At 40.4% G+C, this 13,756-nt stretch overlaps 1 protein-coding gene across 9 annotated transcripts in view; it reads left to right on the top strand.

The window, feature by feature from the left end:
• Positions 1–13,756, top strand: part of DPF3 (double PHD fingers 3) — a 182,157-nt gene that overhangs the window by 146,236 nt on the left and 22,165 nt on the right. For 5 of the 9 annotated variants that reach the window (XM_069950997.1, XM_069951002.1, XM_069951003.1 and 2 more), the window contains one exon: positions 4,709–4,837. In XM_069950997.1, coding sequence (XP_069807098.1) covers positions 4,709–4,837 — 129 coding nt within the window. Of the gene's footprint in view, positions 1–4,708; positions 4,838–8,107; positions 9,072–13,756 lie in introns of those variants that run through there. The other 4 variants (XM_069951000.1, XM_069950999.1, XM_069951005.1 and 1 more) reach the window with 3 other exon arrangements.

Genomic DNA, 13,756 nt, shown 5'->3' with positions numbered 1-13,756 from the left:
CACCTCAGCCGTCTTCTGTTTTATTGTTCTGGCTAATGCTGCGTTTACAGGGAGCGATAATTCGACCAATCGATTGTTTAACAATCTTGAAGCAACAATTTGGTTTTTATAATGATCAGCGTTTAGACAGAAAAAAATCGTTATTGTGATCGTTTTTAAGATCGCTTAAGCCCATCTTTCACCTAGGGTGAATCTTTGAAAGAATGTTTACACGAAGCGATCTGCAAATTAACCAACGACCATTTGAGAACATGACCAAAATGAACGATTTGTCGATTATTGCTTGATCGTTTGCTGTGTTTACACGGAACGATTATCGCTCAAATGCGATTGTTATCGCAAAAGTTTGCACGGTACTCATTCCGTGTAAATGCAGCATTATCAGTCGTCATTTCTTGTGGACGATTTGAATCAAAAATCATAACTTTTCTACCTGTAACTGGGTGCCTAATGTCTTACACTCTTCGAATATACCCTCACCTTTGTACTGAATACTATACCAGTTACATTATGGCCCATTGGGGGGAGGGGGTACTCAAAGCAAAGACCCTAAATCTGTACGTCCACAGTAGAAGTCGAGACTGAAACCTTCCTTTTGTTTTTGCTGAATTCTCTTTTTATGGAAGGTTGAGGTTTATCAGCAGATTCAGAATGGCTGCCTGAAATGGTTTACACGACAGACAAAATAATGACAGGTGGCAGCATCCACGGGTGCCGGTTGCCATGACAGCATGCCAGACTAGTACAGGCTGGGGGCCTATCAGCCGGAGAAGGAAATCAGCATGATTCCTTCTAGGCACAAATTGGACACCATGCAAGCCATAGGAAGCCTGGCTTGAAATGCATAATACATTGAGACATCTCTTAGGGCTGATTCTTTATATCCAAAGCAATCTGCATTGCATACAAACCACTCAAAGCTCCAAATATAGAAAGTGATATATCATTCCTGGAGACTAAAAAAAAGGAGAAACCGATCATCTCTTCTGAAGTTTCTCCCTAAATGTTTATGTTAAGTGAATAATAAGAATGTGAGAAAACTCCCGAGTCCATTTACTGTTTCATCGCCCTCCGATTATAGAGAAAACGTGTACAGCGGGAGAGATTGACATCTCTCGCACATCTCAGTTCTTTGCAGTAAGGCATTTAAAGTTGAAATACTTAACGCTCCTGCTGTGTAGAGAAACAAGCTGATGATAGGAGTTCATTACTGGAACCCTGTGATGGTGCCTTTGAGTCGCGATTTGGCCCATAGTTTTTGCTAAGCTTCTACAAATACCAAGTCTGGTAAGAACACGCTGCGCTGTTGTGGCTGCCCATAGGAAGTACGCAAGCCTGAAATGCTGCCTATCGTATCTTTCTATACGTATACTGTCAGTAATTACAAATCCATAATTACAGACATTATACAGAACAAAAAAAAGAAAACCTGGGGATTGCAATAGGTTCTATATTTCCAGAAAGTCCTGTCCAAATAAAAAATAGACATGTAGTCTATGATCCGCATCTGTATAACTGACTCGCCCATAGAAGTCAATGTAAAAAATCTGAATGGCATTTGCAGATCGCTTTCCTAGAAACCCCTGTTGGCACAGGCTTGTATCACCGAGGGGAGGGGATAGGATATCACGACACAGGAGGCGCCGCACCTCAAGAAACTGGTGTCAAGGGTGGAAACCGGACGGTGCTTTGAAAAATAGACCACACCACCAGGATCTCCATCCCCCCCAATCTTCTGTGTCGTGATATCCTATCCCCTACCCTCGGTGCATGGGGAGAGAATCACTTATAAGATAGTACATTTGCTTTAAAAAAAAAACAAAAAAACACCTCAGCTTAGCAGCATTTCTGAACAGCTTACTGCACTTGGTCAACCGCAAAACCTTTTTTCTTCTTCTTACTTGTAACCCCTTAAGGATCGGGCCAATTGTCACTTTTGCGGTTTCGTTTTTTTCATCCTCACCTTCCATGACCCATAACTTTTATTTTTCCACTTACAGCGCCATGTGAGGGCTTGTACAGGAGCAGGTGTACTTTGTAATGGCATCTTTCAATCTGCCATATAATGAATGACAGAACCCTCAAAATATCATTTATGGGTGAATTTGGGTCAAAAAATGCAAATCCGCAAATTTTGGGGGTTCCATGTATACGTAATGCACTTTACGGTATAACTGAAATTTTTTCTTTATTCTATAGGTCAGTCTGAACACAGCGATATGCAGGTTTACATAGGTTTTCTAACGTCTTACTATTTTTATTAGCAGTTAAAACTTTTTTGCCGTATTGTGACTCTTATAGCGCATTTATTTTTTCACCTACGGAGTCATATGGGGAATTATTTTTATTAGTAACATTTTTTTCTAGATCAAATGTATTGATCGTTTTTTATTAATTTTTTTTTTAAACATAAAATGTAATTAAAAAAATTTTTTTTTTTACTGCTCTTTGATCATGCTGTTCGCTGTGCGGGAACAATATTGTTTTATTATAATAGATAGGACAATTACACACGCTACGTTATATTATGTGTTAATTAACTATTATTTTATGTGTTATGTATAAAATGGGAAGGGGGGGTGATTTTCACTGTTATTGGGGGGAGGGGCTATGGGGCCATTTTTGAAAACTTTTATTGATTTTTTTTTTTTTTTTTTTTTTTACACTTTTTTAAGTGTCCCTTAGATATGTTAGATTGAACACACTGATCACTGCTATGCCAGCCAGTCCTCACCGGCTGTGGAGCAAGCTTAGCTCCTGAGCCCGCGACCCCGGCAGAGTGTACATTTACGCCCTCCTGCGTTAAGGCCCAGGCAGCGGGGGCGTAAATGTATGCCCACGGTCGTTAAAGGGTTAATGTATAGGTAACCTGCTTAAAAGTTGATCTTTCTACTGTAAAAAAGTATTCCTATGACTAGAATTATAATAACACTAGATGCTGATTAATTTATGTGAGCTAAGTATTTTTGTATTTTAGAACACATCATAGACGCTTAGGAGAAGATAGTTGTGGAATTGTACTGTTCATTAAAACCTTTTTATCTGTGGTTTTTAATGCAGCTGTTTTACCCAGGGAACCACAGTGTGCCCTAAGGATGGGTTTTGGCTGCGTACTGCAAACAGGATTTTTCTAAATCCCAAATCATTGCCAGTGTATAACCTGAATGATGTAGGAAATAGCTGCAGCTGTGTGAATTGCACATTTCTAAATGGTTTATATAGTAGACTATGGTAAATACTCAGCTGTGATTCTTCTGCTTTGGCAGCAAACTCCCTTAAGGGGGCAGTATGAGATTGTTTTATGACACAGCAGACTCATCAGAGATATGCTGACTGCGTTTAAACTATTGAGTGGCTTAATATGGTAGCTAGAAATGCTATGTAACAGAAACAAACAAAAAAAAAATCATCACTGTTTGGTGGACAATGACAAAATACACTACATTAGCTATAGGGTTTACATTTACCTTTGTATACCTTGTTTGTTTGCAGTCACCTTGCTTTATCATTGTTTTAGTGAGTTAGGCAGTATAAGGGAGCATTCACACGTGCCGTATTATGGATGATGTGCACATGATGTACACACTTTAGAGTTCCCATCGTCATCATTCAGAATTTGTTTATTCTGTTGCACATCATCCCTAATAACAGTACGTGTTAATGTCCCCTTAGGTTTTATTGTTATTCAGCATTTCACAGTTTTACATACGACTCAGCTCAAATCCTCAGAATTCTCCCATGCAATCTACTAAATGATTTTCTAAGAATGCAGAAACTAGCCAGAAAACTGCATTACAGGTTCTCCAGTAAGTTGTTCCCAAAGCAACCGGAAAAAAAATGACCAAATGTATTTGTAAAGTTACTTATCACTTTAGTATAAGTTATATCTGTATATACAAAACAGTGGTACAACCTTTTACTTGTCTTTATATACAGGTGTTTAACCTCCTACAGCCGCCTTATGCATTAGAGTCTTTACAAACCTGTGAAAACCCAGTTAGTTGGCATTGGAAACAACAGGAAATATCCCTAGCCTACTAACTTATTAAAATGGAGAAAAAAAGAATTCAGCCCTGTATAGCTATCATTAAAGGATTGATTGTGTCCCTAAATTATTAGTTATTTCTTGTCCATGGGATGATGACTAGCAAATAGCTCAGATCCCCACTGATCACAACAACTGAGGTTCTTTGTCCTCTCAAATGAATGGATCTATTTCCAAGGATAGCCAAGTACTGCAGTCGGCTTCCTAATGGAGCTGCGTCATAGAGGGGAGGGAATTCCCTCCCACTGGGGGCGGCCCGACCCACCTCCTGTGCTTCAAAGCCCCAGCCTGATACCCGTGGATAGAATGGCGCCGTACACTGGAGCCGGGCGCGGTTCAAAAAAACGGACTGCGGCACCGGCTTTCCCGTGGCGGCGCCGATCTATCCGTGGGTCAGATTAAAGAGGATGTACCTGATGGTACATCCTCTTTAACTCCTCGGTCTGGTAAGACAGACAGGAGCACTGCCCAGCCCCCATAGCACCAATCCAGACCACTCTATTGATTATCATTAGAAGGGGCAGATTGATTCAGAAAAAAATTGATTCAGAAGTGAAGTTGATAATTTGTCACCAGGAAGTGTAGTTGGGGATCTACATGACATACAGCAAAGTAACAAAAAGTTTCATGCAATTTACTACTTCCATCTTAATGTTTTTGTAGCTCGCAAAGGAACAGATGGTGCTATACTTTCCAATAACTACTGTGATTTTTGCCTCGGAGACTCAACCATAAACAAGAAAAGTGGACAACCAGAAGAACTTGTATCCTGTGCAGACTGTGGACGCTCTGGTAGGTCATTCCTCTTTCTGCTTTGAATCCGTTCTTGATGAGTTTGAATATGAATATTAATTATTGCATGAACTGAGGATCATCAATACATGCATGGCATGATCCATGGACAATAACTGAACAAGTGAAATGCCTTTTCTACAAGTCTCATTGTTGAGACTTATGTATTTTGAACTTGATACGGCAAGTTTGGGTTTGGTAATTTATGTTTGGAAATCATGGTGATGTTTATGCCACTAATCCCAAATTACGTAGTTGTTCACTATAAGCGATTACAGATTTGGACGGATAATAGCAGTTTCTAAGTATTAAAGCGTACCTCAAGTGATTTACTTAAAACCTGTTGAGATACACACCTTAAAATATTGATTCAAGAGTTTTTAAAAAAAAAGAGTGCTGTATTACTTATAGGAGACTTGAATTACTGCAGTCCCTTACTTCCTACAGACCAAGAGAAAGGGAAATAGAGGTAAAATAACTTGAATATCTTAACGAAACCAATTGTGGGCTGTGTGTGTCTGTGAAAGAAATCTGCTAGTTAAACATATGATCACAGCAGCACTTTTGTAGCCACACTGTCTTGCAGCTTCTCTCCAGTATAAGAGCAGGCTATCAAGATTAAAGCAGAGTTGTAATACACTTTGAGACCTTCAGCACAGAACACAGACTTTAATTTGGAACGGTCCATTCAAAAAAACTATTGACATTTCAAAAGTTTTGATACATTGGGGTTTCAGTGCAGAGCCTCCCCCCACTGATACCTAGATATAGGTGGGAGAAGTGTACCCTAAGCGCATTCTTCCTTAGCGCTATCTGCATGACTGAGATGGCCGTCTATAGACAGTCTACAGGATGGTCTCCTGCCATGTGCACAGAATCGGGCTAAGCAGCACCCCTCTGCTTCTAGCAATCCATTAAGGGTTTGTACACACAACAAAACGTGATCAAAACATGTCAAATTCTTTTCCCTCACTAAAATGGCTGGTACATATTAAAGGTAAGAGTGCTATTTAGAATACTGCACTTTAGGAATTAAGAGCTTTGTGTGTTTTTCCCCCCACTGGAGGTGCGCTTTAAAGATAAGACTAATCTTAGAATTCTAAAAATTGAATTTCGCTCTGTTAAGAGGCATCCCCTCTATTTAAGCCACTTATTCTATGTATAATTCCATCATTACATTTTTACTCAGGATAACTATCAGTGTAGCCTAAATACATACCCAGAAGATAGCTGACTGTGCATTGACTATTGGTGTAAAAATAAATTGATAGAACAATATAAATACTGCGCTTGACTAACGCAAGAGTTCTTGGTAGACTGTGTACATCCAGCATGAGTGCCCAGAGACCTCTTGTGTTAGTCCATGCTTTTCTTCTTACATGAACAACCACAGGAAGGTAAGTGCATTGTGTAGTCCTGCATTTACAGAAATAATTCAAAACTAACAATGTAGCTTGGTTTTTATAGGCTATCCAACATGCTTGATAGTTGTGCATAACATTTCAAAGAGAAAACGCTTATCCACAAATAGCAGAAACTTCCATCTTTTAAAGTTGTATTCCAGATTCCCCTTACAAAGAATAGGGTTACAACTTTAAAGGGGTTATCCAGCGCTACAAAAAAATGGCCACTTTTACCCCTACTGTTGTCTCCAGTTCAGGTGCGGTTTGCAATTAAGCTCCATTTACTTCAATGGAACTGAGTTTCAAAACCCCACCCAATCTGGAGACAACGGTAGGGGGAAAGTGGCCATGTTTTTGTAGCGCTGGATAACCCCTTTAATTAAAGCTAAATGTGTCCTTCCATCACAGAATACCCCTTTTAGGGTATGTTCATATCTCTGAACAAAGAACAATGGAAGCTGAGGCGCGAGCCTTCCCATAGAGATACTGGGAGGACACTGAGGCAGGCGGCATTCCGGTGATTTTACTCAGTGTGAACATACCCTAAGGCTATGTTCACATTTTGTAGAATCAATGGCTGTTGTTTACACAACAAAGGACGCCGTTATGAAATACGGCCATTTTTTTTACATAGTGTGAACATAGCCTTAATATGTGAGCTGCTAGTCCAGCTCCAGTGGAAAGTTGGTGCTGCAACAGGAATTACAGGGAGGATGAGGTATATTATATAGTAGTTGGATCAGTGCTGGTTTAGAGGGTAACATCTACGATATGCATATACGTAAAGACATATTAAAAGTTTTGTATGGTCAGTGGTCAGACCTTCCCCAATTGTCATAAGTGCACTACTCTCTGCTTTGCTGAAGGAGATTGTCTCCATAGGGAAACAGTCTCCTGCAGTATAAGGTGGCATTCACACCTTCAGTGCACGGTCCGTTAATATGGACTGATCTAATGACCAGTCGGGATCTGAACATCCAGAAAGTAACTGATCAAAATGTATGACATGTCTGTGTGATTTTTTTTTTTTTAATTGACAGGGACACTGTGCCGGTGTAGCACCTTGAGTTACATAAACAGCCTAGCTGGTGACTGAGTAGCTTTTGTAGCGAGGCGGAATACCCCTTTAATAACAGTTACTGTTAGCAGCTTATCCAGTTTTTCATTAGAATTAGTTTAGAAAAACAAATATAAAAGAATTTTAGTTCTTTAAATGTTGGGATAACTCCGCAAACTAAATTTAAAACAAAAACATAGGTGCATACAGGAAATGTGAATGCAACTTTAAAAGCTTATAGTCAACACCAAAATAGCATATCCGCATCTAATGGATGAACAGTTTTTTTGTGAATTGTTGCCATGTAAGAAGCCACACTCACTGATTTTAATAGTCGTTGTAATTAGTGGTTAGTAGCCACAACCAGGACAGACAATCAGTATTTTAGCATCATCTTTTGTTGACCTATAGTCAATGTATAAGGCTTCCTATTCTGCTGTGTCTTTTATTAAATTAGATTCCTTCCAGGCTATCCTATATGGATTAGCTCTGTTTGTGCATGGATGAGTGAGCAAATACAGCATTAGACTTGCTGAGCTGGGTGTATAAGCGGTATACATACAAACTTGTTGCCGGAATCGATTTGCTTGGTGTTTTTGGAAAGTAAATGGACTTGTATAAACACAATAACCCTTTTGCTGCCAAACTGTGTACTGGAATAGTTTAATTTAATCAAAGGTTATGAATGCTTGTATATTTATTTTTTTTTGCTTTCTTTTATGTCTCGGTGGTGTGGCTGTGCTAGTTAATATGCATAGATAACTGTATGTTACTTAACCCTTGTGCTGATATATTCATCATACATGTCAGCTCATTTGGGAAGAGAAAGCAGAAAAGAGGAGATGCACAACGCAGAGGATTTGTTCGGATCCACGTCAGAAAGCGACACGTCCACGTTTCATGGCTTTGATGAGGATGACTGGGAGGGGCCTTCCCCAGCTCGGGCCACTCACTCCCCAACTGCAGAGGACTGGGGAGACTGCTAAAGCAAATGATCTGGATCACCCTATCTTCTACCTGACACTTCTGATCCCTACCTTCATTTTTGTGTTTTCGTTTTGCATTTTCCCCTCGTTTTTTTTTTTATTTCTTTTCCATTTACAAAGCACAACTGTATCCAACCTGGACTGAGAAATAATCAGAATATTTTGCAAGTTATTTTAAATGAAAACTGTGGATATACACATATATTTTTTTTCCTTTGGTATGAGCAGAGCTCATCTCTCCAGTATTAGCCAGCATCCCCGTAGCTGGTTTAAAGGCCACTTTGGATTGATGAATGAATGCCTTTAATATTGGCAGTCACAATAAAAACAGGTGTCAGGAAAACACTGGAATTTTGTCTGCGACCCTGAATACCTCCGTTACAGAAGACTTTTGTAACATGATGGGATTTTGCACACAGTGAGGAATCAACCTAAGTTAATGCAAACACTGCTGTACAAGGAGCAAGTTCCTCCTTATTTTCCTCCAGTTGAACCTCTGCATAAGGTCAGAAGGTCTTTAGTTGTAGAACAAGTATAAAAGCAAATGGGATAAATACCTCAGACTTGCTTTTCCCCTTGCAATGATTTATATGTACTATTTATTTTTCTTTGGCTCAAAAGACTCCCTGATGTCTAAAAGGCACCTTTTTGTCTCCTTATTCAATACCACCTACTAGAAGATACCAAAGCTACACCCATTAATGGTCCACAGGGCAATGGAAATGAGACCAAACTATCATCGCACCTGCTGAGCTGAACTCAGACTGCACTGCAGCAGGATTGCAAAGGTACGCTACCTGCATTTTACTTCATCATGTTGCTCTATAACTCGCTGAACTCCAGAGTCTTATTTCTGTTAGTTAACAATTGTTTATCACAATGAAAAAAAAACAAAGAAAAAAGTAATAACAACAAGACCAATAGCTTATTTAACTTTCAAACGGGTATCCCAGTTTTTTTTTTTTCTTGTGCTGTAATTTATAAATTAAGAAAAACATGCATACCCATTCCCCTACAAATCCTTCCCCACTGCTTATTTCTTCTCCTTGCTTCTGAGACATCGAAACAAGACCTACCCTCAGCCTATCACTGACCACAAGACCTGCCGAGACATCTCGTCTCAGAAGCAGAGAGAAGAGACTAGCAGGGGGGACCAGAAGAAGTAGCAACATGAGTTGTGTAGAATCAGGGTAGGTAAGTTTATTTTTATTTTTTTTTACACTGGCCCCAGTACAGCTAATAGCGATTAAAGAGCACATTGATAGCAGCTTAACCATCGTGGTAACAGTAAGGCTCATTGTACACATCCTTGATTATCATCTACTTTTATCCAGAATAAATAGTAAAGATAGACAATGGTGAGGCTGATAAATGACTTGGGTAGATCCTGTACACATTAGATCACCACTCAATTCTGCCAAAATCAGCAGGGGTGGGTGACTTTGTAAATGACCAGAGTAAATCTGGGGTTACACTACGATTCTGGTCATAACAATTAATGATACCCTAAATGATTACCTGTTCACCATATTATACAGAACAATCGTAACGAAGATCGTTTACTCCGTCTGATCCCAGCAAGGAACGAACTGAACGAATGCGGAACAACAGCGAACAATTAGCGATGATTTTAGGGTCAGATCTAGATCAACAACACAAAACTATTTTTCGATTGTTGCCTGCAGTTACACAGGAAGATTATTGTTTAAATTCAAATTATATAATAATCCAGATAATAGGGCTCTATTACATGGGACGATTAAGTCTCATCCAATTCATGTAACCAAAGTATTTTGTCTCATTTGCTAGTAAAACAACTTTAGTTGTGTCTCACCTGTTTACAAAGTCGCAGTCGCACGCAACTTGCATTGAGGTCTATTGAGGCAAAGTTGCATGCAACCAAAAATCCATCAAGTCTTAATGAGACACCATTCACTTACATTGGGTGCCATGTTACCCTAGCCTAAAGGTGGCCAAACACATTAGATAAAAGCAGGTTGCTGGCTGAACAAACAATCCTCTATAGAACAATCTTTTCATAGACACAGCCATAGCCTTATTGGCTAATAAGTTTGTTCACATTGCCCATACAATATCAACGACATTGTATGGAGAATGATGATCTTTCTGGGAATGTTCTGAGAATATTCTTTCCTGAAATATCGTTTGTAAACGATCAGTGTTTAAGAAATGATCTTTATGGTGCGTATACATGGAGCGATAATTTGCCCAATCGAACGATTAACGATTTCGAAGTAACAATGTGTTTTCTATAATGATCAGCATTTGAATGGAACGATATATAGTTTGGAAAAATCGTTATTGCGATCGTTTTAAGCCCATCTCAAACATATAGGGTGAATCTGTGAAAGACTTTACACTAAGCGATCTGCGAATTTTCAGCGAACGACCAACGACTATTTGAGAACATGTTGAAAGATCACAATGAACGATTACTCGCTCGTCACTTGAACATTTGTTGTGTTTACACGAGCCGATTATCGCTCAAATGCCATCGTTATTGCGAAAATTCAAACGATAATCGATCCGTGTAAACGTACCATTAATCCAACTATCATCTGAAAATTTTCAGTACAGCTGACTTGTTTTCAAACTAATAGTCTGTCGTCAGTCAAGTAAAACCATCGTTCGCTAATAAAGTTCACCTCACAGACTGTGGTTTTAGTTGAAATCGTTCGTTTTCATAAATTTTATTCAAGGTGTAAGGACTCCTCAAAAAGGTCCTTGGCACATTAGAAGAAAGCCAGTTAACTAGCCAACGATCTTGTGTAGAGAGGCTACCGAAATCTTCCGAAAAAGAAGGATTAGGGTGTGGCTTACGTCTTAATACAGATATGCGTTTTGTCGGAATGAGTACTGACTGCTGTTGAAGGTGTAGAGCTTTTGAGGTGTTGTCTTCCTTGATGTTTAGGCTGCTTTCCTCCCAAGTGTGTAGTATATAACACAAGTAAAAAGTGTATGACTAAATTAGATTTCATCCCAGTTTAACAGTGGAATGCAACTGGTCTAGTCTACAGCAAGATCCACATGTACTGGTGCGTTTACACACAGAGATTTATCTGACAGAAGCCAAAGCCAGGAAAAATCTTTTTCTTTCCTTTTATGACCGTTTCTGTGTTGTCTTAAAAAAAAAAATCTGTCAGATAAATCTGTGTGAACGCACCATGACATCTCGGCATGTAAATGTCCCACATTGGCTTCTGTGTTTTTTGTTTCCATATAACCTAAAACTGGACTGGAGCATATTGAAAATTGCAGAAGGAAAAAATGATTAATAAAACCCGCCAAACACTACTTAACCCCTTAAAGGGAACCAATCACGTAAAAAATGTCTATTAAGCTTAATTTCGCACACTTCTCATACATATCCTTATATGCCCCGTCCCTGCAAATGAAAAACGTATAGAGATGAGCGAACCGGGTTCAAGTCGATCCGAACCCGAACGATCGGCATTTGATTAGTGGGGGCTGCTGAACTTGGATAAAGCTCTAAGGTTGTCTGGAAACCTGCACATTAGCAGTACAGCAAGTTCCACTCTGTGCTGTAGGCCGCGTGATGAGAACGTCGCCGTGCCTTTTATATTATGTGATGATTTGTAAAAAAAATTCAAACCATTGTTAACAAATATATGTTCCTTAAAATCGCTCCATTCCCCGGCTTATAGCGCTTTTATCCTTTGGTCTATGGGGCTGTATGAGGTGTCATTTTTTGCGCCATGATGTTTACTTTCTATCGGTACCTTGATTGCGCAGATACGACTTTTTGATCTCTTTTTATTACAATTTTACTGGATTTGATGCGACCAAAAATGCGCAATTTTTCACTTTTGGATTTTTTCACGCTTGCACCGTTTACCGTGCAAGATCAGGAATGTGATTAATTAATAGTTCGGGCGATTACGCACGGGGTGATACCAAATATGTTTATTTATTGATTTATTTTTATTCATATATCACATGGGAAAAGGGGGGGTGATTCAAACTTTTATTAGGGGAGGGGGCTTTTTATTAATAATGACACTTTTTTTTTTTTTTTTTTCTTTTACACTTAAACTAGAAGGCCCCTGGGGTTAGGGTTATTCCCCCCTGGGGTTAGGGTTATTCCCCCTGGGGGTCAGAGTTATTTCCCCCTGGGGGTCAGGGTTATTTCCCCCTGGGGGTCAGGGTTATTTCCCCCTGGGGGTCAGGGTTATTTCCCCCTGGGGGTCAGGGTTATTCCCCCTGGGGGTCAGGGTTATTTCCCCCTGGGGGTCAGGGTTATTCCCCCCTGGGGGTCTTCTAGTATAAGTACACTGATCTCTCATTGAGATCTATGCTGCATAGATATACAGCATAGATCAATGAGATAGGCACTGGATTGCTTCCGGCTGCTGCAGCCGGAAGCAATCGAGTGCTGAGCCGGGATCAGCATCATTACGGCGCAGACCCCGGCCCGAGCCGGATGTGTGAATCGCTCCTCCGGGACAACGACCCCACTAGACACCAGGGATGAGGCTGCATAAAGGATTCTGATGCAGCTGTCAACTTTGACAATAGCCGCGGTCCCGGGCTACATGCGGCACCCGGGACCGCAGCCCGCTCTGAACTCCACGAGGCGGCCGCAGGGCGTAAATATACGCACACGGTCATAAAGGGGTTTCTCTGGAGATTTTTTTTTTCCTCTTTAAAATCAACTGTTATCAGAAAGTTATGCAGATGTGTGATTTACTTCTATTTAGAAAGCCCAAGTCTTCAAGTACATATCAGCTGCTGTATGTCCTGCAGGAAGTGGTGTATTCTTACCAGTCTGATACAGTGCTCTCTGCTGCCACCTCTGTCCGTGTCATGAACTGTCCAGAAAAGTAGCAAATCACCATAGAAAACATCTCCTGCTCTGGACAGTTCCTGACATGGACAGAGGTTTTTGGAGTACCCCTTAATCCAAAATCAGGTGCGGATCCAGTGTCAGTGCATCCCTATGAGAATACATACTCGCAGCAGGATTGATATCCTGCTGCGAGTATGTAAGTTAACCCCCTGCTGGCCGGAGCATACATTACCTCCTTGCCGCTCCGGCTTGCTTCGGGGGTTCCCGGCGTCTGCTTGTCCCGCTCAGCCAATTAGTGCACTGCCCCTCCGCATCCACTGATTTGCTGAGCGTGATGCCCTGCTGAGAACCCCCGAAGCAAGCCAGAGCGAGGAGAAGGTGATGTATGCTCTAGCCGCCGGGGGGTTAACTTACATACTCACAGCAAGATGTCAATCCCCTTGCGAGTATGTATTCTCATAGGGATGCACTGACACTGGATCCGCAGCAGATTTTGCTGCGGATCCGGTGTGTAAAAAGGCACCCTAAAGACAATAAAATGGGTTACGGAATACAAAACCTGAATCTATTCTAAAGTAAATGAAACAAAGTAAGAATACAATATATTTTGCAATTAAGGCTTTTTAGTACTTCCCCACATAATGG

This window comes from Dendropsophus ebraccatus, chromosome 13, assembly GCF_027789765.1.
Source record: "Dendropsophus ebraccatus isolate aDenEbr1 chromosome 13, aDenEbr1.pat, whole genome shotgun sequence".
Taxonomy (NCBI): Eukaryota; Metazoa; Chordata; class Amphibia; order Anura; family Hylidae; genus Dendropsophus; species Dendropsophus ebraccatus.
The sequence above is the reverse complement of the archived record's forward strand: the minus strand, read 5'-3'. Positions and strand labels throughout refer to the sequence as shown.